This window comes from Ictalurus punctatus, chromosome 21 (assembly GCF_001660625.3).
Source record: "Ictalurus punctatus breed USDA103 chromosome 21, Coco_2.0, whole genome shotgun sequence".
Taxonomy (NCBI): domain Eukaryota; kingdom Metazoa; phylum Chordata; class Actinopteri; order Siluriformes; family Ictaluridae; genus Ictalurus; species Ictalurus punctatus.
Genome location: NC_030436.2, coordinates 3,606,375 through 3,633,150, shown reverse-complemented (window position 1 = coordinate 3,633,150; position 26,776 = coordinate 3,606,375). Strand labels below are relative to the sequence as shown.

The window sequence follows — 26,776 nt, the reverse complement described above, 5'->3', positions numbered from 1 at the left end:
CTAAGCATATCCAAAGTGCAGCAGTGGCTTGTAGAGTGATCCATGTAATAGCTTTGAGCTTTTTGGAAGGATGCAGAGCATCTACGTATTGTATATTTACAGTACAATGCTGTTACACTACAGGTTGAATGTCTTTGAGCGTTCAGATTTATATAAAATATAGTTCTTTTTAGAGTCATTGTTTATCACAGGATCTGCTTCACTGATGGGGTCAAGAATTCATGTCCTGGAAGGTCGGAGTCCAGCACAGTTTGGTGATTTATCTGTCTGCTCACAGACATGTTTCAGCCTGCTACTTGGCCTTGGCTTAGTAAGTATATATATATATATATATATATATATATATATATATATATATATATATATATATATATATATATATAAAGTCTATGCTGGATTCTGACCCTGCAGGACTGAAATTGAGAACATCAAAGAACATTCAATACTATACATATTCTAACACACAAAATCAACAAAAAAGAACAATGCACCCATTTTTGTTTAGAACATTTTGACCATACAGTTTATCAGTACTGGCCATATAGGAGCATCAGTTCAAACATGCAGTGGTAATTGTCGGCAAATAACAAACTTTTGCCTGCCTGAGACTAGTATTTATAACACAGGGTCTCTCAGTGATACTCTATAGTTTCTACAACTATCCTTCACTTGCATTTGGTCAATTCTACGAAATGTAAGTCTTCGACGCTCATGGATCCTGCCTTGTTTGCAAATTGTGTGGATAAAAGAATCCACCATATGAATGAATTGAATACAATTGATATGATGACTCTACTATCAGCTAGTGTTTTTATATACTGTACTATCCTGAAAATTCAATCTATGTCAAAATGTACCCAAAGTCCATAGCAAGCCAAGAACTAGAAATAAAATAGTTAATTTGTCCTTATTTGATGGCATTCGAAGGCAGAAATTGCTCTGTTTGACCTCATAGCACATGTATCACTTGCACAGCAAGCCAAAATGGACGTTTCTGTCTCTGAAAGGTCACAACATTACCACTTGACCTATAGTGTTTCTTAATGGTTGAGAAACCGTGCTTTTACAAAGTGATGAGCATTTTTTTTTGAAAGCCTCATAAATTCCTGTCCATTCTCTGGAATAAAATGGTTTAGTTTTAGACATAGTGCTCCAGCGGAGGTTATAGTAACATCACTTGCTCTTACAATGGTGCTAATATAGATAGATAGATAATTTATTGGTCCTCAAAGAGGAAATTTGTTCCCACAGTGGGTGCGTACAAGAACACAACAACATCATACATATAAACCATCATAAACAATCACAGGCATAGAGGGGAGAAGGAGAAAAACATCAGGATCATCATACAACAAATGCATCTGGCATCACAATGGCTGAGTACCTATGTGTTTAACGCTCGTATAGCCATAGGAACAAAACTCCTACCATAGCTGGCCTTTCTGCACATGGGTAGTCTGTACCTACGGCCAGAAGGAAGGGATATATATATAATGGTAAATACTTAGCATACTAATAAATACTAATATACTTATTCTGTATTATTCTGCAGAATGACTTGTCAGGAATTCATAAATCTTGATTTTCATACCATGGATATGCTGTTTTTGTGGTTTTGACACCTGTCAGACAGCTTCTACTGCAGGAAAGAGTAGAAAAATCCACCCCAGTACTATTATGTGTTAAGTTGTCTCTGGAGCACCTGATGCATGCTGGATCACCGCTCACCACATCACGAGCACATTGGGACTAGAGTAGTTATCTCTGCTCCGTTCTGTACTGGACTGAATATACTGTAAGGGAAGGAAAATGGAAGGAAATGATCCTGCAGTCTGTGGAAATAAGTCACAAGGGGTACAGATCATTCCTAATCCATTTTTTTTTAAAAAACAAAATGAAACCAGGCTTAAGCGTTCTGCAGCTAGGTGGAGGACATCAATCGCTGTGCAATTGTTTTGCCACCGGAGACAGAGACTTATCTCAATTCTCCGAGATGAATAGAGGGAAAATGGAAACAGTGGGGGGTTTTGTAGGGCATCATTTCATTATGTGTTTTTGCTCTTTGAAAACACAAGAGCATTTTTTGTTATCTGGTATATAAAATAACGCTACATCAGTGATTTGATGCTATCCAAGCACAGAAAGCCCTGCGCTTAACATTCTGCAGAGACAAACATGGTATGCATTGTGAATGTATTTCTAAGGATACAAAAACAACACTATATTTATCTCTAACACCTCCCATTCTTTCCCTAGAAACTGAGTCACACAACACAGTGTGTACTCACACTCAACACATCAGCCATTACTACCAGATCTTCAGCCTCTCAGCAACATATCACAATAAATCTTCAATCTGAAGAAGAACCATAAGAAATCTAACGTCATTTGGTTTCTTTGCAGGTTTCAAACGAATGCAGTAAATTTACCCAACTTCAAGTCGGGCTCATTTGCGGTTGAGGTTTAATTGTACTGTTGGACTAGCATCGGTTTTCTTATCTCCTGTTTTAAATAGGTTCATATTTTAAACCGATGTGTTCAAAACCTGACAATAGCACAGCCCTTCAACTGGAAATACAAAGACAATAGAATCGCCAGGGATCTCTGGAATAGGGCAATTAGTGCTCTACTCTAGGCATGTTCAGATCCCCTATGGCATCACTAAGTGTCTTAGAGGAAGCATGTGCTAGCCCTAGCACTGTCATGTGGCAGTGGAGATTTGGCGAATTAGTGGGTGAAAACAATGACAAACAATATAAATTGAGTGTAAGTGAAGCTACAAATATAAGAAAAGTCAACATTAAGTTTCTTAGAAAGGCCTCCCAAAGCTGAGCTTCAGTGTGCCTTTGCATAGATTCTGTTTAATTATACATTAATGGATGAACACCATTCACCATTCCAAAAACATCCCCCCTGGTGGCGTTTTGATAATGATGGTGGAGAATGCTAACATGTTGCTTCAAAATTAAATATGTTTTAAATGCAGACTGTAAGAGACTCTTACATGTAAATGCAGACTCAAAAATACATAAAATATATTTGATCAAGATATACTGTATTTAAGCCTAATAATATACAGATTATGATGCTATTATGTCTATATAAAAATGTATACCCACTGATATGGTGATATGGTATTTTTCTATCCTTTCATATTGAAATTTTATGGAAGGAGTCTCCAGTGTGAGAGCTTTGTAACAGTCAAGGAATTTCTGGTTTGTCAGTAACATGACAAGCTGTCATATTTTGTCTTATTTCTGTAACTTTAAGAGAGATGAAAAGTGAGGCTGGTGATAGACAGGAACTGACTTGTTTGTCATTATAAATACTCATCTGCAGATTACTTTGTTATACAAGGAATAAAACATTTAGCGGCATGTTGTAATAGGAAAATAATCAGTTTCACAATAACAGGAAAATAATCAACTTTACTATTTAACAGCATGCCCCACCATCACCACTGAAGGGGAAACTCATTTCTCTCCCGTGGAGAGGAAGATGAGCAAATGTTTCTGAATTAGACTCACAGAGGCTGAGTCAGGAAAATAGTGTAACATAAAGTGAATCCCATTTTCGAGACTTTCAGTGTCTTTGCAGGTTTTTGGGAGATTAATTTCTGTCTGGTACAAAAAATAACAAACTGCACAACCACAATAGTGGGTAGTGTTGCAGCCTTACAGCTCCAGGGTCTCTAGTTCGATCCTGAGCTTGGGTTTATATCTGTGTGGAGTTTCACGTATTCTCTCCGTGTCTGTGTTGATTACCTTTCACCTCCCAGAAATATGCTAGTAATTGGACTTGCTATGCTAAATTGCCCTAGGCATGAAGGAGTGTCTTCCACATTGTGCCCCGAGTTCCCTGGGATAGGCTCCAGGGTCCCTCCTACCCTTTGTAGGATAAACGGTACAGAAAATGGACGGATGGATGGATGTTTTGAGGAGATTATCACAGAGAAAACATATCCATGTGGTCAATAATTAACTCTACGTTATCACAACTACCAACTGGGGAGGGTGGCGCAAACACGTTCTTCCTCAGAGACACAGGTAATGCCATCTTTAGCATCTTTTTGAACTGCTGCTCATGCTGCATCATAGGGCAATGTAACACTACCTGCCCTCTTCTGCATTCAGATGCTCATGACTGGCTAGTGTCACTGTGATTGACAGGGGGGAGAGAACAATATAATCCCACACACCCCGGGAGCATGTCCAATTTTAATCTCAGTTCAGAGTCCCGGTTACAGATTGCCGTGGCATCATCTAGATATGACTTCATGATCTCCTGACATTCGGGTAAACACTTTTTCTGTTAGGACCAGTATCTTATTTTTGTTAAAAAAAATTTACATAAAAAATAAATAAATATGTGAGTACCATTAAATCAATGTTAATGGTTAACATTTCACTACCACTAGCTGATTATTTTAGCAGATTATATTATTATCTTACTATTAAATAGTAATATTGCTGTAGCTAGCGCTACAGCAATGACCAGACCCATAGAGTTAGGTTAAACCAAGGAGTTAGGGAGTAGCAAGAGATGCATAGCTAAACAGCAACCAGTTTTGACTTAGATCTTTACCCAGTAGAGTAAATGGGAACAGATCAGCAATGAAGACCGCCTGATCACTTCTGTGGGATTCTGTCAGAGCATAATTAGCCTCAATAGTTTTTTTCCATTGAAAACTGGAGAATGGAAGCATACATTGAAGTGGAGAGCCAATCAGATTGCAAGATTCAAGATTCTGAAGCTTGTGTCCAGAAAAGTGGAAAATAAGTATTAAACTCTCTATGGCCTATAGACAGAGCATCAGAGGATACGACCAAAGTGAGACACGATAATAAAGATAAATGAAGACTGCTATGGCTTGTAAATGTGTTGTATGTGTTGCGTATTTTTTGTAGCATAAAATCTCATATAAGAAAGGTCAATTATCAGATCTGAATAAAAAACACATGCATTTGAGTAGGTTTATGAAACCACATTGAAACCTCAGAGGCACATCAGATTGCAAACCAGTTCACCAGTAAACATATTTACAGTATTGCACCTGTGGCGCTGAGAAATGAATTCAAGCAGGTGCCATCTGTCCCCTTGGCATTAATATCCACAGTTTGGACTTGGACATTTTGCAGTTTTTTTTCCCTTTAGTCTTCAGTGGCTGGATAAAGCTATAACCTTGATGCTTGGCATTTAGACTAAGTGACAGGCTTTGACTGGAACAAAGCCTCCTGTTGATTAGCCAGAGAAATTTGGCTAAAGACTCCAAATGGTGAGATGGCTACATGCCTTGAATGTCAGATGGTTTAAGTTTGTTAGGAGAGAAACTGGACTGTATATCACAGCATCTTACCTAAGACAGAGCAATGTCAGGCAAAGGCAAATTAATAACCCTTTATACTGTATGAACTCTGTTATGCTCTGTAAGTGAAGCTTTTCTGTCAAGACAACAGGTCTTGAAGATAACAATAATACAATTATAATTCAATACAGTATAATGCAATACAATAAGTATTGTATCCAGTCAACAAGTAGACCTTTAAGTTTTTGTTTTTCAAGGGGAGAACACATTTTCTTCTTTCTTGGTTATATGTGACCTAAATTCAGTTTCCAGAAGCGCTCCACTGTGTGAAGCATCCTTGACTCCAGAGGGCATGATCTTGCATGAAAATCAACAGAGGAATTTAAAAGTTCATTTGGATCGCTGCAAGAGCCAGACATGCCCTGTTTAAAAAAAGAGCAGGTCCCCTGCTGGATCTGTGGAACACGGCAACAGCATGGGATGGAATTAGCTGGATTAAAGCCAAGCTTTTGTAAATCAATGCTACTGTAATATAAGGAAATTATTAAAGCAGCCTATTAGGCACTTCAAAGCAGAACAAGGGGGAAGGGTTGGAGATGTAATTTCTCTTCTTCTCGTTCTTTCTGAGTCATTTTTTGTCAGTCAAAGGGATGTTCACAGAGAATGAATGTTTCTTATATTGGCATTCTTTGGTATTATATAATTCAAGGTCATATGAGTAAAGCTTGAAAATTGAGCTACAATTTGCAATAACTTGCTGGCCTCTAAAACCATTCATTTACAAGACCTGATCGTTGGTGATCTCTGACTCGTATTGGGTAGATGAATGTTTATTTTGATAGACCAGTACAAAGATGTGTTTTGAAAGCATGGAACTTATATAAGCCCTGCTTTCTGACACAGTCCTAAAAAGTGATTGAGTGATTGAGTGAATGAGGGAGTGAGTGAGTGAGTGATTCAGTGTGAGTGAGTGAGTGGTTGAGAGAGTGAGTGATTGAGTGATTGAGTGATTGAGCGAGTGAGTGACTGATTGAGTGAGTGAGTGAGTGAATGAGTGAGTGAGTGAGTGATTGAGTGATTCAGTGTGAGTGAATGAGTGAGTGAGTGAGTGAATGAGTGATTCAGTGTGAGTGAGTGAGTGAGTGAGTGAATGAGTGATTCAGTGTGAGTGAATGAGTGAGTGAGTGAGTGAATGAGTGATTCAGTGTGAGTGAGTGAGTGATTGAGTGAGTGAGTGGTTGAGTGATTGAGTGAGTGAGTGACTGATTGAGTGAGTGAGTGAGTGATTGAGTGATTCAGTGTGAGTGAATGAGTGAGTGAGTGAGTGAATGAGTGATTCAGTGTGAGTGAGTGAGTGAGTGAGTGAATGAGTGATTCAGTGTGAGTGAATGAGTGAGTGAGTGAGTGAATGAGTGATTCAGTGTGAGTGAGTGAGTGATTGAGTGAGTGAGTGGTTGAGTGATTGAGTGAGTGAGTGACTGATTGAGTGAGTGAGTGAGTGATTGAGTGATTCAGTGTGAGTGAATGAGTGAGTGAGTGAGTGATTGAGTGATTCAGTGTGAGTGAATGAGTGAGTGAGTGAGTGAATGAGTGATTCAGGGTGTGAGTGAGTGAGTAAGTGAGTGAGTGATTGAGTGAGTGAGTGATTGACTGATTGAGTGAGTAAGTGATTGATTGAGTGATTGAGTGAGTGATTGAGTGAGTGAGTGATTCAGTGTGAGTGAGTGAGTGAGTGATTGATTGAGTGAGTGATTCAGTGATTGAGTGAATAAGTGATTCAGTGTGAGTGAGTGAGTGATTGACTGAGTGAGTGAGTGAGTGAGTGGGTGATTGAGTGAGTGAGTGATTCAGTGATTGAGTGAGTGAGTGAGTGAGTGGATGATTGAGTGAGTGAGTGATTCAGTGATTGAGTGAGAGATTGAGTGAGAGATTGAGTGAGTGAGTGATTGAGTGAGTGATTGAGAGAGTGAATAAGTGATTCAGTTTGAGTGAGTGAGTGAGTGAGTGGGTGATTGAGTAATTGAGTGAGTAATTGAGTGGGTGATTGAGTGAGTGATTGATTGATTGAGTGAGTGAGTGAGTGATTGAGTGAGTGAGGGATTCAGTGATCGAGTGAGTGAGTGATTGAGTGAATGAGTGATTCAGTGTGTGTGTGAGTGACTGATTGACTGATTGAGTGATTGAGTGAGTGAGTGAGTGATTGAGTGAGTGAGTGATTGAGTGAGTGAGTGATTGAGTGAGTGAGTGGTTGATTGAGTGAGTAAGTGATTCAGTGATTGAGTGAATAAGTGATTCAGTGTGATTGAGTGAGTGATTGAGTGAGTGAGTGAATAAGTGATTCAGTGTGATTGAGTGAGTGATTGAGTGAGTGAGTGAATAAGTGATTCAGTGTGAGTGAGTGTGAGTGAGTGAGTGTGAATGACTGATTGAGTGATTGAGTTAGTGAGTGATTATGTGAATGAGTGATTCAGTGTGAGTGAGTGATTGAGTGAGTGAGTGAATGAGTGATTCAGTGAGTGAGTGAGTGAGTGAGTGATTGAGTGAATGAGTGATTCAGTGTGAGTGAGTGAGTGAGTGAATGAGTGATTCAGTGTGAGTGAGTGAGTGAGTGATTGAGTGAATGAGTGATTCAGTGTGAGTGAGTGATTGAGTGAGTGAGTGAATGAGTGATTCAGTGAGTGAGTGATTGAGTGAGTGAGTGAGTGAGTGATTGAGTGAGTGAGTGATTGAGTGAATGAGTGATTCAGTGTGAGTGAGTGAGTGAGTGATTGAGTGAATGAGTGATTCAGTGTGAGTGAGTGAGTGAGTGAGTGATTGAGTGAATGAGTGATTCAGTGTGAGTGAGTGATTGAGTGAGTGAGTGAATGAGTGATTCAATGAGTGAGTGATTGAGTGAGTGAGTGAGTGATTCAGTGAGTGAGTGATTGAGTGAGTGAATGATTCAGTGAGTGAGTGATTGAGTGAGTGAGTGAGTGATTGAGTGAGTGAGTGAGTGAGTGATTGAGTGAGTGAATGATTCAGTGAGTGAGTGATTGAGTGAGTGAGTGAGTGAGTGAGTGAGTGAGTGAGTGATTGAGTGAATGAGTGATTCAGTGTGAGTGAGTGAGTGATTGAGTGAGTGAGTGAGTGAGTGATTGAGTGAATGAGTGATTCAGTGTGAGTGAGTGAGTGAGTTACTAACCAGTTAACCTATCAAATTTTTTTACCAAATTACCAAAGTATACAGTGTAAAGGGTATGTCTTTGGCAGTTTTTGCAGCAAAAAAAAACCCTTAAAAAAAAGCCTTAAAAAAAACATAAAAAAGTAAACTTTTTATCACGTTTTGTCACCACCAACTGCAAGACAATTAAAGTATGGAAGTGCCCTTTAATGTCAGAACTTTGGTACATGCTTCATAACTTCTTGGCTGACATTTTCATCCACATTAGAAAGAGTGCGTTCAGCTGCCAGTACAATCTAAGGTCATTTACAACAGTAATACTTTTTAATCTTCGACTACACACAGGAAAGCAGTGCTGCAGGGTATAAATTCATTTGAATTAGAATGAATTTGGAAAAAAAAATACCAGTGTTTTGACTGAAGAAAGATCTGAAGCCTGCAAAGCTGCACAGAGATTTCTAGTCAATGTATATTTCCTTGCTAACAGAACATCTTCTGCTCTTTTGTTTTTGGTGTCCATCTGGGTCTGGTCCAATAACCTTATGGATTTGTGCTATGAAATTCTCACTAGGAAGCAGTTGCCAAAACTGGTGTTAAGTCATTAAATTGATTAGATATGATACATTTGAAGGTCATTTGTAGAAATTTGCTATGAACATTTGAAATGTTTGTTTTCTACAACCTAGGCAGTAGGCCGATGTATTATTATTTCAGTAAGCTTAAGGGTTCTTTGGTTATACCCTGTCCCTACCTCTTAAAGGTTCTAAGTAGAAATGTTCCAAAAAATATCTCATTCATATTAGTTTCATTAACTGGCTGTGTGCAGATCATAATAGGGCTTTAAATAAGTGCTTCATCAAAGCAGTGTAAACCAGGCAGTAGGCGATACTGCATCCGTATGGACAGGTTCTATTCTTCCTAAATGAATGAATGTAAATGTTTCTAATGAGAGTTTTTGCGATATTGATCCACTGGGTAGGTTAAAATCCTTAGTGCTCTCAATCAGTTAATGCATAAAGGTCACCACTTTTACAATGTTCATTTCTAATAGGAAATAAGGGTGGGAGCACCTGCAATTTTATTGCTGTAAGAAGAATTTTTACATTTTATAACCATCTCTCAATGACACTTATTTCATGTTATCTGCCTGAATATAACATTTGCAGCTGGCGCTTCCAACCGTGTAACTCGCAAGCACCCGTCTCTAAGCAGAGCACTACTCTGCTACTTCTTTTCTGCAACTATTTAATTAACTGCGTATAGACGACAGTGTGGTGTGATCCCGCTCCTCTTTAATTAGCTTCTTCCCTGCCGCTCTTCAGTCGAGCATGAGGCACGATCGAGCACAATCTATTAAAGCCACTATCCGTAGCCTTTGTGAAAGAGTGAAAAAAAGGTTTCAGTCTAAATAATTAGAAGCATAGAGAGAATACTAAATTAACATATGCACAACTTTGGCAGTTCCTAGAGAACAGCTTGCATACAGATAGAAAAAGATGCACTCAAATCATACCAAGTCCTCATATAAAGGGTAGGATCCAAAAGGAATACATTTCGAGTAAGGTCCATTCGAATAAAATGGCCAACATTACGTGTGCAAACAAAATCATCCAGCAATGACTGTGCTACAGCATGAAACAAGTGAAATACTCTTAGTAACATTAATTGAATATACATCTTGCATTCTTATTTAAATAATCCTCATTTCTTATAGCACGGTAATGGTTAGTTTTTAACCACTTAGAGAAGATAATTATGTATATTTTTAAAAAGCTACCACTAACTAATTTTCTAAACATGAACTATTGAGGCTTCTGCACCAGATCTTCTGTTGTAATTATCCAATTCTGCATTTATGTAAATTATTTAACTGACAGCAGCTAAAGGGCTAGAAACAATCTCATCTGTTCAGACTCCATGCTTCTAGTCAACACATGTTTATGTTTTGTGCTTCACTCACCACTAAGGTACACTTCAAAAAAGTACATCTTAGCATGTGGAAAAACCTTGAATATAGTTCAATTTAGCTAGTATTTTCTAAGATGTTCATCCATCCATCCATCCATCCATCCATTTTCCATACCGCATATCCTACATAGGGTTGTGGGGGAGACTGAAGCTTATCCAAGGGAATTCGGGGCACAAGGATGGGGTGCCAACCCTTCGCAGGATCGGAGGGCACCATTACACACACATTCACACACTACGGACAATTTGGAAATGCCAATCAGCCTACAACGCATGTTTTTGGACTGGGGGAGGAAACTGGAGGAAACCCCCCGAAGCACATGGAAAACATGCAAACTCCCGCTTCACTGCTGCAGCGCCCGGTGTAAAAGCACTCATTCGTTAACATGCAGTGCAGAGCTTACAAACTGCAATTTTGTCGACATTCTCACCCAATTCCACACAAGAGACATCATCTTTACACACAGCACGAATTCAGTGTGTTTTCCCGCCCTCTTTTGATTGACAGGATATAATCGGCCCTGTTGTTTTTAAACTATCGTCCATCGCCGATAGCGTGAAAAATTACCTTTATCGGCCGATATAGATTATTATATAGATTATTATCTCTACTTCTTATAGATAAATACTATATTATATATTAAAAGTCGCTAATCTTATCATAGGAAGCAACAGATATGATTATTTAAGATGTCTTCACTTGCTTAGGTGGCTTTTTTTTTTTTTTACAGTGTTGCCACACCGTACAAATGAGGATCATTTTTACCACAAGATTGAAGGCGTGATACGTCATCAAGACTCAGTTGAAAACATAGATCATTCATAAGATTAGCCTGTTCTGCACGCTTCTAAATCTCAAACAAAAAAACGTTCTGGTTTTCTTTTTGGAGAAGTTGGAAGAAAACACGTGTCCTTGCTGTCTTCATAGGGATACAATGGCTTCACTGGTGCTAAGCATGTTGGTCTGTAGGAAGCCTTATTTGTAGACATAATCTATAAAGGTTAAGCATACAGCAACATTTCTGCCACTCAGTCAGGAAAGTTGCTTATTCAGACAGTAAGCAGGGAATTTTATGTAACCTTTAAATTGTTTACTTGCATACCCATGGCTCTAGAGGGACATTAGAGGCTGTTGTTGCTTATCACATTAGATACAGGCAGGGCAATTTCTGCAGCAAAAAATACAGTTGATGAGGCTTATTAGGTTGCCTTTTACTGTAAAATGATTCTACAGAATGCCCTTATGCTGTTTCCTCTGGAATACAGAACGACACGGGTATAGCACCTAATATTCATCTAGTATATAACAGGCTACACTGTTAAATCTGCATAATAATTAGGTCTATTTTACTCCATCCATTTTCTACATCGATTATACTACACCGGGTCAGAGGAAGCCTGGAGCCTATCCCAGGGGACTCGGGGCATGAGGCAGGGGACATCTTGGACAGGGTCGCCAACTCATCATAGGACACAATCGCACACACACACCCATTTCAATTTAACTCCATCTATATCCACCCTTCCATTTTCTGTACTACTTATCCTACACAGGGTTGTGGGGAGCCCAGTGCCTATCTAAGGGGACTCGGGGCACGAGGCGGGGGACAACCTAGACAGGGTGTCAACCCATTGCAGGGCACAATCACACACACATTCACACACTGCAGACAATTTAGAGATGACAATCAGCCTACAACACATGTCTTTGGACTGGGGGAGAAAACCGGTGTACCTGGAGAAAACCCCCAAAGCACAGGGAAAACATGCAAACTACACACACACAGGGTGGGGGCGGGAATCAAACCCCCAACCCTGGAGGTGCAAGGCAAACGTGCTAGCTACTGAGCCCCCGTTCCCCCTTTACTCCATTTAACTAATTTTACTCTTCTATATATTTTTACGTTATTTTATTTATTTGTCTATAAATAAATGTCTATCTTGTACTATGGTGGTGAAGGGCTAGTGGATGTGTCATTACTGAGAGAGAGAGAGAGAGAGAGAGAGAGAGAGAGAGAGAGAGAGAGAGAGATGCATGGGAAAAAGTTCAAGGTGAACACAAAATTAAAAAGTGTAGACATGAGTCTGCAAACTATTAAATAATATATATTTACCTGGAAACCTTTTCACAAGCTGTACTTAAATGCTGCTGGCATTAGAGCTACAAATGTGCTCTGAATGTTGAATAGAAAACCAACTTTCTTGACTTTGATAAGCATTCTGTTCATTTTGAGAGTCTTAAGCATAATTCTGAAAGACGTTCTCTTAATTAAGAGTAGATAGATGGTGTTATTTTGTCAGAAATAAGTGTTCGCTAATTTAATTCCTGGCCATCAGTGGGACTATTCTTAGCATACAATCATTATCTAATAGAAGACTTATTACAGACCTGGCAGTGAAAAGGAATAGCACACACACTAAATCCACCCAAGGTTAGAATAGGTAAAAGAAAAATACATACACCCAGCAACATATCTTGAAGACCCTTGGGGAGAAAGATATTCATCACTGAAACAGCACAGATGAAGCTTTGCATTCTCTCAGCTCATCCAAGGTCTTATTTTTCACTACGGCTGCTAAAAGAGCAGCTGCCCATCTCAGAGTTCCCATAATGGCAGAGCCCAGGAATCAAAGATATATGAGCTTAACGGATCAAATTGCCAGAGATTCCCACAGAGAAAAACACGCAGCTCATTAGTTATGCAGCGTCCCTCGCTCACCAACCAGGAGCATTAGCTGAGCTAATCTGCATTTGCCAGTAAGAACAGAGGGAGTGCCTGCGTCGTGACTAAAAGCTGCGCCAAAGAAAGAAGCATCCATTTACTCCCAAGTCCTCTCCTGAAATCAAAATGGGCATTAGTCAAACGCGTACAAACATGCCATTACAGCAAAGTGAACTTATAATCAAGCAAATATATTATGATGCTCATTATGCTGAGCAAATGTAGACGTTTGACCTAAGAGAAGATGCAATTTGCTGTTTGTGAAATTTTTTTTAATGGCCAGCTTAATTGTTTATGAGTCACTTAATTTCTCTCTGTCGTATCATTTATCCATGGAAACCATCCCATTATATAGCAGTGATATCATTCTACAGTCAACATTTATCAAGCTACCCAAAGGGAGTGAGCTAAAAAAGGATTCCACTTCACAACACTCCCTTTCTCATTACTCGTCCATCCCTCTCCCTCTGGATCTTGTTTAGCATGACTTTTTAGCATGACTCAGGGAGCATGCGTGTCATAGCATCATATACCTCATCAGTAATTCTCAACTCACATGGCAACAGTGGCTCATCTGGCCCTCAGACTGACTTCTCAACGCTTTTCTTTGCGGATCGATGTCTGACCCGCAGGCGATTCTACACAGTGACATTAGGTGTGAAGGTGAAGATGGCAAACCCTTCCTGTGCAAACTAAATTATTTATCCGGCAGCGACTGAGAATCAATGTTTTAATTTTGTTTGTTGTGCACTGAGCAACAGTGCTTTTCAGAGTTTTAAATCAGATGCATTTTCTGAAACAACCTTAGACCTTGTGCTAGCTCTTATGTGCAGGAAATGATGATGCAACGACATACCAGGCCAAGGAACAAATGAGCAGCTGAAATCCAAATTGCTCGTTCTTGCAAATGTATTCAGTCGGGTGTCTTGAGAGTCCTAATTTTGACTACTTGTTCTGGCAGCCAACTTTTCTTGATTTATTCCTTAAAGGAAAACCACCCGAAAGGTCTTTATACTAAACACTTTAGTGACTTCCAAGATTCATTCTGTAATGACATTTTTGTTTTAAACTTCTTTCATAGGACATGTTGGTGTATTTTCTCTTTGCTTAACGGTTTCCTATATTACCCACAATGCTGGTTGAGTACCTGCAGATAGTGGTGCCAGTGGGAATTAGCCCTTGCTTTATCTCTGCCTAAAAAGAGTGATGCGGCAGAGTTTTAGTCCTTCAGTCTGTCCAGCTCTCTCAGCCTCTAATCTGTACGCTCAGCTTCCAAAGCTTCAACGTTCATGCTAATACCGCTGTCAATGCCAGGTCAATGCTTTGTACACTGAAACTTTGTAGAGGTGGAGGATTGCTAGGTAGCTACTTAGCTGCTAGCAAGTTTTGCTTGCTACCCAGCTGTTCAGTAATGTATTCAACAGGTTCGAAAATGGTTAGACTGTAAATGTTTATTCAACTGTGGAACAAAATAGTCTTAGAATATTATTCTTACTCTAAGCCTATGGACATATTTTTGTCTATGAGTCCTAAAATGTTGCAGAAACTTTGTAGCAATGTTTATAAAGGTTACCTAAAAAGGTTATCCCAGAAATCTTGACAGATTGAATGTTCTGGAAATAAAAGAGCACAGGACTATAATATTAAGAAAATCTAAATAGTATATAGTGCCAAGCCACAGATGAAGCTATGATGAAGATTTGCTTCTTTACGAAGGACCGCCCCAATGCATCCCAAGTTGCTTTCCTATTGGTTTTGGCCACAAATTTGGGCAACAAAATTCATGTAAACTGCCGAGCACAGTGATTTTCTCCTGAAAGCCAACCTTATTAAACGGACAGGGGTCCTATTTGTCATCAGAATCTGAATTAGAATCTCATTATCGAGTATGTTACACAAACGAGGAATTTGTCTTGGTGCGTGCACACAAGTATAACATGTAACATACTAAACAGACCAGACAAACCAATATTCAAGAAAACAGACATTTAACTAAGTGAAATTGTAAATAAAAATACATTTCATAGATAAAAGATTAGACACAAAGAAGCAATAGTAAATGTCACACAAAAAAAGAAGAAGTGAATATGGTATTCTAGTATCAAATCCCTTAGATGAGTAGCCAAATATTTTCAAATTTAAACACAATTCACCACCCTGACTGACTGAAGACCCGTCCCCCCTGCCCCCGAGACAGCTTGTAGTCCTCTACACGATCACTTCTTGAATGTGAACGGTGGGCTGTTTTTATGGTGCTGCCGGTCAGTGGAACATCTGTGGGCTGTATATCATGTCTGCTGTTTAATAAAATGGCTGTCTTGCAGGAGAATAAAGCCTAATTCCCAGAAAGCCACTGTGTAGCTTGAGAATATACTCCAAAGCCTTATTGAACCGTATGCGCAGAAAAAGCCCATCTATCAAAACCGTGTAATCAATAGTCAAAGTGGGCCAATAAACCATGAGGTAGCATTGTCAGTGTTCAACACATAGTCTCCCAGCAAACTGAAGTAGATTCGTGACTGAACTGGGACTGAAGATACATCATAGTGCCTTGCATGTGTCTATATTTGAGGATATATGTGTGAGTATGGGTGGTTCTGAAAGACAGCTCATGTGTCATCCACTTTCCATGAGCAAGCTGTTGAGCGTGTGGGTGCTGAAAGATTGATGGATGCACACCTACACTGTTTTATTTACTGCACAGGCAGTTTATGGCAGCTTTACACACAACATCCCTTAATCTACCCTAAATGCCTACAATGATCAGCTCTGAGGCATTGTAATTTGCATTCGTGACTTCACTGACCCACTCATTCAAATCCATTGATTCGCTTCGCTTTGTTGGTGTACTAGGCGTAGGTTCCAAAGTACGTTTCATTTCATTTGCCATTGGAAAGACAAGCAAACAGGATGAGGGTTGAACAAAGTCAGTGAAACATTCCAGTGCGCTGTTTAATAAACACAGAGGTGAATTTTGAGGAAATGCGTAGATCGGATTTCATTACACAAAATGTTTTTCATTCACATTCATTATGTAAACACTATGGAAATGCCCGAATCTCTCTCAACACACATTTCTGAAATGTTTCCAGCTACAAAACAAACGGTGGCTGCATATGTAGTGTTACCATAGCAATCTACTTAACCAATGCCAGAAAGTCTCGAATTCTCTCTAATTCTGTATATTTTGAATCAGTTCCATTTTTGCAGTGTGAAATAGCAAACAGCATAATATTACCATGAATGTATTGTGTGTGTGTGTGTGTGTGTGTGTTTTTTTTTATTTTTTATTTTTTATTTTTTGCAGACCTAACGTCTATCATGTTTATAAAGACAACACCAGAACACGTGCATTTTGCTATATGCCTATATTATTAGCTTTGGCAGTTCCATTTATGTTGAAGCAGCATTATGTGTTTCTCTTCCTGAGTTGCCAGTATACCAACCTATTCATTATGTTGGCTTCAAAATGCAAGCACTGCTCCTTCCACGCTCTTGAAAACGCAAACTCAGCTTATTTAATACCTTTCAGTCAACATCTGGCATTAGGGTCAAAATAGCATCATGTGTGGAATGACCTTGAACACACAAGTGATGTAAGTGCAGTCAGCTTGAATTAACACTATTCATATTCCAAAGGGTTGGGCTGCATTTAGATTGCCAAGCAACGTTGACTTCTGAAACAGATATCAGATCTCGCTATAGACGTATAAACAGCTTGGATCAGACTTTTCCCACATCTGATATGGGCCACATTCAAACAATGTTCTAAGTCTGGTCATCAAAATTGTGCATCAAGTAATTAACAAGTGACACTGTGTCAAACATTTCAATTCTGTTTGAAGCCTTGTATTTGAAGCAGTGGTCTCAGAATGGGTTAAAATTTGCATTTTACAATCACAACAACTTCGATTATTAAAGTCAGCAAAACCCATTTTTGACCATTACTAAATTCCAGTTCTTAATCCTAGTATGTTGGCTAGGAATATACAGTACTATCCAAAAGTTTTAGGCACATGCAAAGAAATGCTATAGAGCCAAGATGCTTTCAATGTAATGAAATTATATGTTTCTACATTTAAGGAAAAAATACAGTAAAGAACAGTAGTAAATGAAACAAAGTCAATATTTGGTGTGGCAAATATAGCAACTAATAGTCTCTGGTACAATTAGTGCGGTTTTATAAGAGAGTGACCTTAAGTGTTATTGAGCATCTTGCAGAACCAGACATGGTTCTTCTGGAGACTTTCTTCTTATTTTTGCAGCAAAACCCAGCAGCCTTCATTGTGTTTTTTGTCGGAAAAATGGTCTCTTACATAACATCATACAAACCTCTTTTCTGTGCTATATAATTTTGTGCTAGAAAACTGACGTTTGGGAATCTAAAATGTTCTTTTGTATGGACTCGATAATGCAGTAGTCATGAAATAACAAATCTATCATAAAGTTTGTACAAAAAAAAATTGGGGGCCTAAAACCTTTGCACAGTACTGTAAGTGTAGATTTTCCTCTCTTTATGAAAGTTGCCTGTCATAGAGCATGATTGGGGTTATTTTGTGTAAGGGCTCTAATAAAGAGACCCTTGAATATTTTTCTTTTCACTTTTAGGGCAAAGCTACTAGTGAATGATGGCAGTGTTTCTCAGCCTGAAGCCATGAAAACAGGCTCTTAATATCAAAGCTGGACTAGTTTTTAGAATGGGCAAAAGCCCAAACTTTATCCAGGCCTTCGTCTGCAGACTGAGGGCACAGAATGTACTTCATACTCCTTGACTATTTTTACACTATTTTTTGTGGTATTTCATTAGAAGTTCTCTTGAAACAGTTTATATTCAGGTGCAAGAGTATACTCTTCATAAATCAGATATAGATCAGATATAGATCAGGCTTTTTCTTTTTTTCTTTTTTCTTTTTTTTCCCCCCGAAACAAACACTAAAAACAAGCTAGTGTTATAGAAAATGAAAACCCTCATGTAGCTTACAGTAAATGCATCTTTAGCACAATTACCTAACTATAATTATAATTATTAATTCATTCATTATAATTAGCAAGACAGGTGTGATTTGTTGACAATAAAAAGTTACATTTCAATCAGTGATCTTTGTAAAATGCTATTTCATTGGTTTATAAGAGTAATTGCAATTTGAATGCTTATGTTAGCTAACTAGCTAAGTTAGCTAATTTTCTCTGCAAACAATTCTGCCAAATCAGACTATTATGAGCAAATGAGGCAACTTAGTCGTGTTAGGGAATTTTTTTTTTTTTTTTTTTTTTTTTTTTTTACCAAGTCTGTGTGTAAGAAACTACAGGATATGGAAGTTTGTGATTAGCATATGGTGAAACAGGATGGGTGAGCGCGCCTTTGATAAAATTGAAGCATGACAGCTCTGAATGTTCTAAACAGAATCAGCGGTGGCAATAAAAACAACATATGCTAACACAATAAGGAGGTTTTTAGCTTCAGGCTCATAGGCACAATGAGATTTTTGAGAATGAAAAGACTCTATTCAGAAACGCAGATTAGCAACTCACTGAGGATTTGATTCAAGAGAAATATGAGTTTCTGTCAAAGATACCCTCCGTACTTCATTTTTTACATTTATTTAAATTTGAGCATCTATAGTCTGCACAAACCTAGGGACAAATTACTTCTACAATTCCAAAATAGTCAGCACTGAGTTCAAAAGCCTGCATCTCTGATGGTATGGGGTGCATTGGTGCCTATGGAATGGGCAGCTTGTACATCTGGAAAGACACCATCAATGCTGAAAGGTATATACAGGTTTTAGAGCAACATCTGCTTCCATCCAGATTCCATCCCATCTTTACTTCTGAGCCTCTCTAAGATACTCGTTTTATACCCAGTCATGTTACTGACCTGTTGCCAATTAACCTAATTAGTTGCTAAATATTCCTCCAGCTGTTTCTTTTTAGTAACACTTACTTTTCCAGACTTTTCTGAGACGTGTTGCGGCCATCAAATTCAAAATGACCTTATTTTTTTCTTAAAATGGTACATTTACTCAGTTTAAACATTTGATATGTTTTCTATGCTCTATTATGAATAAAATATGGGTTTATTAGATTTGCAAATGATTGCATTCTGTTTTTATTTATATTTTACACAGTATCCCAACTCTTTTTTTTTTTTTGAACTGGGGTTGTATACTGTATCTATTAGGATGTACCTATTCATAAGGTACTTTTGAGATAAATTGAGATAAAACTTGAAGTGTGCTTTGTCTGAGCCATTCCAAGTGCTATTGATTGTGGTATTCCAAGCCCCCAAAGGGGATATCTGAATCGAAACAGTTGCCAGGGTCAAACACATCCCAACAAATCACTCACTACACTGCAATTATATGTAGTTAAAGCAACTAAAAGGGCTTTATAGTTGTAAACACATACTACAGAATGTCACAGTAGCTTAAACCTACTGACCAGATTTTCTTCAGATCTAGAAGATAAGACGAGTGGGGCTTTTAATCATCAACAGTCTGACATGCATCCTCACACTAAGGTCACTAAGGCTAAAAGGCTTGATTGGATATCCGGGCTGCATACAGAAAAGGTTAACTGCATTAGTTTTAAATTGATAAGGCCGTGATATCGGGTGATACATGCAAACTTCCTGGCTATTATATTTAATTTAACATGCAACACAATAACAATCTTTTGGAAGTCATACATACACTTTCTTTCTCTGAAGTGGACGCATTTCTAATGATAATTTACCAGAAAATCTCAAGTTAGATATATTTCAGTTTGGAAATCCCAAGGGCATTTTCCATAGGGGATTTCAGAATTCAGTTCAACTTTATTTGTATAGCACTTTTAACAAGATACTTTGTCACAAAACAGCTTTATAGAAATCTGGATATAGATCTAGATCCCAAGACAGAGATAAAGATAAACTCCCGGAAACAACATGAAGAAATAACCTTGGCTTTGACCAAAACATGATAGCTTAGAAGATGGCTGTCCTTATGTTGTCTTCTAAATTGGACACCATTCATTATGGTGTCGGGTGAAACTGTAGATGATGATGATGATGATGATGTTGTTGCCTTCTTGAGCATCAGTGAATGTTTGCACCTTTTCTAATAGTTGTGTATGAGTCCTTCAGTCGTCCTCAGTGTGAAAAGATGGATCCCAACATCATACAGCCACTCTTGGAAAGGAGTTAAACGTGCAAAAAATGTGCAGGACCTGGAGGATTTTTCTGAAGAACAGTGGACAGTTTAACTGCCTGGGACTCTTATTATTATAATAAGATAATAAATGAATCTCGGTTATGTTGATCACCTTGAAGCATGAACTGGTTTTTGACTGTAACACCTAAACCTCGCTGAGTGTGGAAGCATGAGCAAGCCTAACAAAAAATCTATATACCAGTCAAACCATCTATCAGCAAGCTTTTATAACACATCTAAGAATTCTGTATCGTTCAGCGTGCCAATGATATTCCTCTGGCCTCGGTTAAGACGTGAACCTTTCTTGACTAAGTAGCAAAGGACAACACAGTACTAAAATGTAGACTAGCTAGGTATCCTCCTGCTAGGTGGAATTCATTTAATATCATGTGTGCCTGGTTTACTTGAAATATGGAAGGTTAACAGCACTAGAGGTAAAGTGAGCGTCTTCTACCTTCCATTCCATGTTGAAACAGTAAACGATTCAGGGTGATTTAAAAGCTTTTTACGGTAGGATGTTCATCAGAGGTGACAGAGTCATTTCGGTAACAGCCATTGACTTACAGCTATCCAGCAAGCCTTCAAACACAAGCTCTACAAACACACACATTGATAAATTGTCATGAAAATCACAAGTGGTATGGGCAAACGTTAAATACTGTACAGAATGGATTTATTCATTTAAAAAAAAGAAGATAAAACTATAAGTGTGAACTGTGATTTGGCTATTTCAAGCAATGCAAAATTTAAAGTCACGATTAGCGATGAAGACTTCACGATGAGTCCGTTTATTGGGGGTCACTCCAGCTTCAGAAATACACTCACTGCCCAAATGATTAGGAACACATCTACACTTGCTTTTTTCTTGCAAATATCCAATCAGCCAATCAGGTGGCAGTAGTGCATCAGGAGTCTGAGGCTACAGTGGACAGAGTTGAAAATTGGAGGAAAAAAAAAAACCCTTGCCTGGTCTTTTTACAATCTTCAATTGCCAGTGAGTAAAAGTCCACTGTACGGTAGCTTCAGATTCCTGATATGAGTGGAACCCGATGTGGTCTTCTGCTGTTGTAGCCCATCTGCCATAAGGTTCAGTGTGGTGTGTGTTCTGAGATGCTTTTCTGCTCACCGCGGGTGCAAAGAGTGTTTATTTGAGTCACCCTAGCCTTCCTGTCAGGTCAAACCAGTCTGAACTCTCTCATCAACAGTGTATTTCCACAAACAGAACTGCTGCTCAATTGATGTTTTTGTGTTTTTCTCACCAAACTGTCGAGACCGTTATGCATGAAAATCCCAGGAGATCAACCATTTCTGAAATACTCAAACTAGCATATCTGGCAACAACAACCATGTCACAGTCAAAGTCAATGAGATCACATTTTCCCCATTCTGATATTTGATATGGACGTTAACTGAAGCTCTTGACCTGTATCTGCATTACTTTTTTCATTGACACATGGCACGTTACAATTTGTCTGCTGCCACATGATTGGCTGATTGGATAATGAATGCACAGTGCACGTTACAGTACATACTGCAAAGGTATAGTAATACAATTAAGCACGACGGCAGACGTCCTCCCTGCAAGACTAACAGCCACACATAGACGGAAATCTTTAGTTGTTTCTTATGTTTCTGTATTTACATTGTTTATTTGTGTATTCAGTCCAATATGCGATGTACTAAAAGATATGCACATACCAGACACAGAAGGTAACAGCGTATACACCTTTCCAGTAGGGGGCCATTTAAATTCACAACAACAACCTGATAATATTAGCAAACTACCTAAAATAAATAGCTACTGTACATAAAGGGGGTATGTTGTGAATGTTATATATGAATGTTAGCTACAAAATAAGTTAAGCCTTATAATCATCCATCGACATAAACGTTTACCATTTAAAAGAGCACTCCTGCATAAAAAGAGAGCAGTCTTCTAGCAAAAATAAATAAAAAAAATCAAACAGCTCGCTCCCATTGGGGTTGTCGTCGGAAATAATGAAATTAACTGGCGGTAAATGATCTGAATTATCCAGTGGCAGAAATGTATCAATCAGCAATACATCCAGAATACGACCCAGATACCTGACCTTTTGATGGGTTTTGAAGGGTTTGATAAACTGCATGACGTCTGTCCATCAATCATGCGTTTCATTCCGAAGTGACGGTAATGCCTTTTCTTTTTTCCACACACACTCATTTGAGATCAAAATTAATTAAGGATAAGTATTAGCTGCCGAACTGATGGATATCTGGGGAGACAGGATGGCAGATGAATAATGCCTGTGACCCAGTGAACCTGTTTGAAGTTATTTGTTCACCTTTAAACAAATAAAGCTGAGAAATGATATGTCTGATGATTCTGTATAGGCATTATACAAATAAAAAAATAAAAAAAAACCTTCATTGAATTATGTTATATTGGATGCGTTGAGAGAGACAGGCTCCACCTCAGCACCTGCTCCCTATGTACACCGAAAGAGATGCGAATAAAAGCAGACTACGTGTCAACATTCACGTCAAGGCTGATATATATATGATGAACACAAAATGAAAGAATAGTTCATGATTGAACCCAACACAACCCCCGCTCCCACTCATACATGCACACACACACACACACACACACAAACACACGTGCACACATGCACACACACTTGTGCATTTATCCTCCCACACACTACACAGTCGGCACAGATGCAGCATGCCCCAGGCTGGGCATGATGATTCACCACATCCTTTTTTATCACTTAATCACATGATCAGGCCTCTAGAGCCTCGTCCCTCTACATCAACACATGGAAGGTTCTCAAGGGTAAAGGCTAAAATTTGAGCAAAGGTTTCACCTCCAAACCTCATAACATCCACTGAGATTTTGTTTTGTTTTTCCTGATAGCCATACGGAGAGCATTAAAGCAATAGAAATAATAAATAACATTTTCCTGTCTTGTATTCGACCCTGAATATGGTAGGAGATAGTAGTCTTATTTCTGAAAAGCACTACTCCCATGAAACCTTGCAGCAGACAAAACCGAGGGCGTTTTTGTATTCTGAGATGACATTGCAGTTATGTAAACGTTTTTGCCGGCATTATCCACGCACAACACAATCCAGCCAAGACCCATTTTATATGCAGAGTAAATCTACGCAAATCTAGCCTTAATCAGACAACTTTGTCTGCACAGAGTTGCTCTGAAATGAACATTTAAACACTGCTGTTTACAATAATCCAAAATGCACAGGCTTAATGAGGATAAGGCTTGTAAAAGGGATGTCAGTATGGTGATCAGTTTATCTTTTATTTTTTTTTAATGGTGATCAATCTAAATTTTTTTATTCCCGGAAAAAATTATTATTCTGGCGTCTCTACATTCTGTCTGCATCTCTCGCAATACTACTCAGATAACATGCTGCACCTGTTGAGATTTTCAAACATCTGCTAAAAAGAAAACCAATGCATCAATGCTTTCGAGGATCAATTCATGTCAGTGCCATCAAATGCAAGAATCAAAAAGTGTTGATGGCAGGTCAATAATTATTCAAATGTAATCCGAAATGCATGCTCAGGTTACAAAAATGGAAGATAAACAACGACTCCCGTAGAGATTACTTTAGGAAAGCGTGAGAGCAAGCTGGAAAGCAGGAAAGCTCTGCACAATCATCCAGGAAGGAAAAATCAATAGTGCCTAAAGGAAAACACAGTCGTTTCTGTTTCCTTGGATAGAAAGATGACTGGCTTTCCTCTAATGCACACCACGAATAGATATATCATAGATAAACAAAGTCATGAGTAATGCTTTTGCTCTTGTTACAAGGGATAATTACCTTACTTGGCCAACATTTTTTGCGTTAATGAGACTTTCTCATTATTATTATACCATGTTCAACTGGTGACCCTTTATCAATATCGACGTTATAGTTCAATTATATCATAGCACGCAGTATCAAAGGACTCATCCAACTGACATGGACTGGTGTTAGTGATGCTGTGAACCCCCCCACCACACCACTCATTTTCTTCAACCCTATCAAGGACAACAATAAATAAAGCATTAAGTATGCCATTTTTACCAATCTCAAGGCATCAAGTCAGTTTTAATCCAATAAGCTCAACTAGAGCTTTCTTGCAAACAAATCCAAGTGACCCACCAGATCTCTTCCTTATTTCATGCAAAAACCCAATAAGAGCCTAAAGTCATCTTGCCCTTCTAAGCTTTTCACCCATTTCAGCTCTCTCAAAGGTCATTCACAAGCAGAGACCAAGACAACCCTGCATACTCGACACGGTACAGAGAGTACTAACCATTCGTTCTGTGGCTCATCAATCACCAGGAGCACCTTGAACTTCTTGGAAGACTGAGCGGCGCTTTGCTCAACCAGTCCCGCTGAGGCTGCCGTCTGCTTCACCACATTGGTGATGGAGCTGAAGAAGCCCGAGCCGGAGGGAGCAGCCTGGGCCCGGCGCTCAGGGGCTGGAGAGACAGACGGAGCAGCAGGAGGAGGAGCGGTGGCAGTAGCAGGACCAGGAGAAGAGGACGAGGCCTGCTGAGAGGAGGCGCTGGGTGGAGGAGGAGGAGGAGGATCAGGTCTTTGCAGATCGGTCATGTAGCCATTGGGCAGGTTGGCAATGAAGCTGCTGTCAGAAAGGCGACGGCGCAGGAAGTTCATAGCTGCGGCTGATGAAGGTTAAACCTTGGTGGAGACTGACGAAGAGTTGCTCAGGTGTTTATGGAGATCGACCTCCTGAAGCACTGTACCGTACAACTTCCTGCTAGTAAGGGTTTATAGAGATGGGTGACCTAATGATGCTGCTTCTCTTCCTCTCGCTCTCTCTGCTCCTGAGCTCTGACAGCCTGTGCGAGAGATGCTCGTGCTCTGCCTCAGCCTCCCCTCTCTCTCACGTCCCCTCCCCCCTCTCTTTTTACACAAACATACACACTCTCCCCCTCCCCTTCTCACTCTGCTGCGTCATGGCCTACGTAGTAGTGTCGTACTGCAGTTTACAATAGGGGGTTCCAATGAATACAGATCAGCGGGGGCGCTACCCTCCTCTACTCCTTAACGATGGCATTCCCTTCACCCATCCTCCAACCCCTTTTTCTCTCTCTTTTTTTTTTTTATTTCTCAGTGTGACCTCCAGGGACTTGAGGACGGATTAATACAAAATTAATTGGGCGGAGCCTGTCTTCTCTTCCTATCTCCTGGGCACTGTAGCCCTGTGAAACACAAATAGTGTGTCATCTTCATTCTCCTCACAAATTAACCCCTTAAACTCTGAGGGCTATGGGCGGGGCTAGAATTATATTCTTCATGCAATTCTAGACTAATTCCCTGTGAGAAAAAAAGGGAGACTCTTCCTCAACATTTTCAGGAGTAAGATGTTTGAAATAGACATGAGACTGTCCCTGTATTGACTATATATATATATATATATATAATTATTATTATTATTATTAAAATATGAATACATTGTAAGAATGAGATGTGGGTGTAAACCATAGTGCAGTGGGTGTAAACATTGTAAGTATAAGCAGCAGACTTGAGTGGAATTATGTGCAAAAATGGTAAAGAATGATCAAATGAATATGGATATATAGTATCGTATAGAGTGGAGACGAGAAAAAAAGACAAATGAATGGAAGCAAATAGAAGAGATTTTTGACCAGCCAAGACATTAGTTTTACGCTGAAGTTGTGATGCTAGTAAATAACAGGGAGTTTATAGCTACCACTTTAGCGTCATGCAAAATAAAATATCATGCCATATTTCCTGAAGGCATTAGGCATCATTTATCAAACGAGACATGAATGAACTTATATAATTCATTATAATCATCATATACAGTTTTCACAAGAATTTTAGGTATATCCAGTTATTTAAGGAAAAAAAAAAACATTCGTATCCTTCAAGAACTCCTTCATTTATGTAAGTTTACATGTAAGGAGACTTACTAACGTGAACCCCAACTGACCGGCTTCTAATCATTTCACTAGCAATGAGTTACTGCGATTTTATATCACGTTTAAATCACTTATTCATTTCATTTCAACTACAATTTCATATTAATGACTTGAAGAAATCAATCCATAAATTAAGACTAGTTACTCAATTAGCGCAAAAGAAATGGCTCCCCATAAAATGAGGAGGAGGTAGTGTGTGTCTATGTTAGCTGACACTCCGAAGTGGCTGAATTAGATTACCGGATTTAGCTGCATTGAGGAGGCACTCATTTTGTTGTTTTCATGTCTGTGAGCTTTGCCTTTTATGAGGTTTTGTTGCCGTCACTAAATGTAAATTAGCTGTGAATGTGCTTGGTAATTTATGGTGATTTATGGCATTTATGAATATGAAGAACACTGTTTTTTTGTTTGTTTATTTTTGTAAATATGTTGTGAATTTTTATCTTGGTTTGGCCTATGAACACATT

At 38.9% G+C, this 26,776-nt stretch overlaps 1 protein-coding gene across 1 annotated transcript in view; it reads right to left on the bottom strand.

Annotated features, from left to right (window-relative positions):
* The window catches only part of syn2b (synapsin IIb), a 70,646-nt gene extending 45,407 nt beyond the window's left edge, over positions 1-25,239 (bottom strand). The window contains exon 1 of the mRNA XM_017450360.3: positions 24,653-25,239. Within this exon, the coding sequence (XP_017305849.2) occupies positions 24,653-25,017 (365 nt within the window). The 5' untranslated portion in view covers positions 25,018-25,239. The remainder of the gene's footprint in view (positions 1-24,652) is intronic.
* Positions 25,240-26,776: the final 1,537 nt, after the last annotated feature.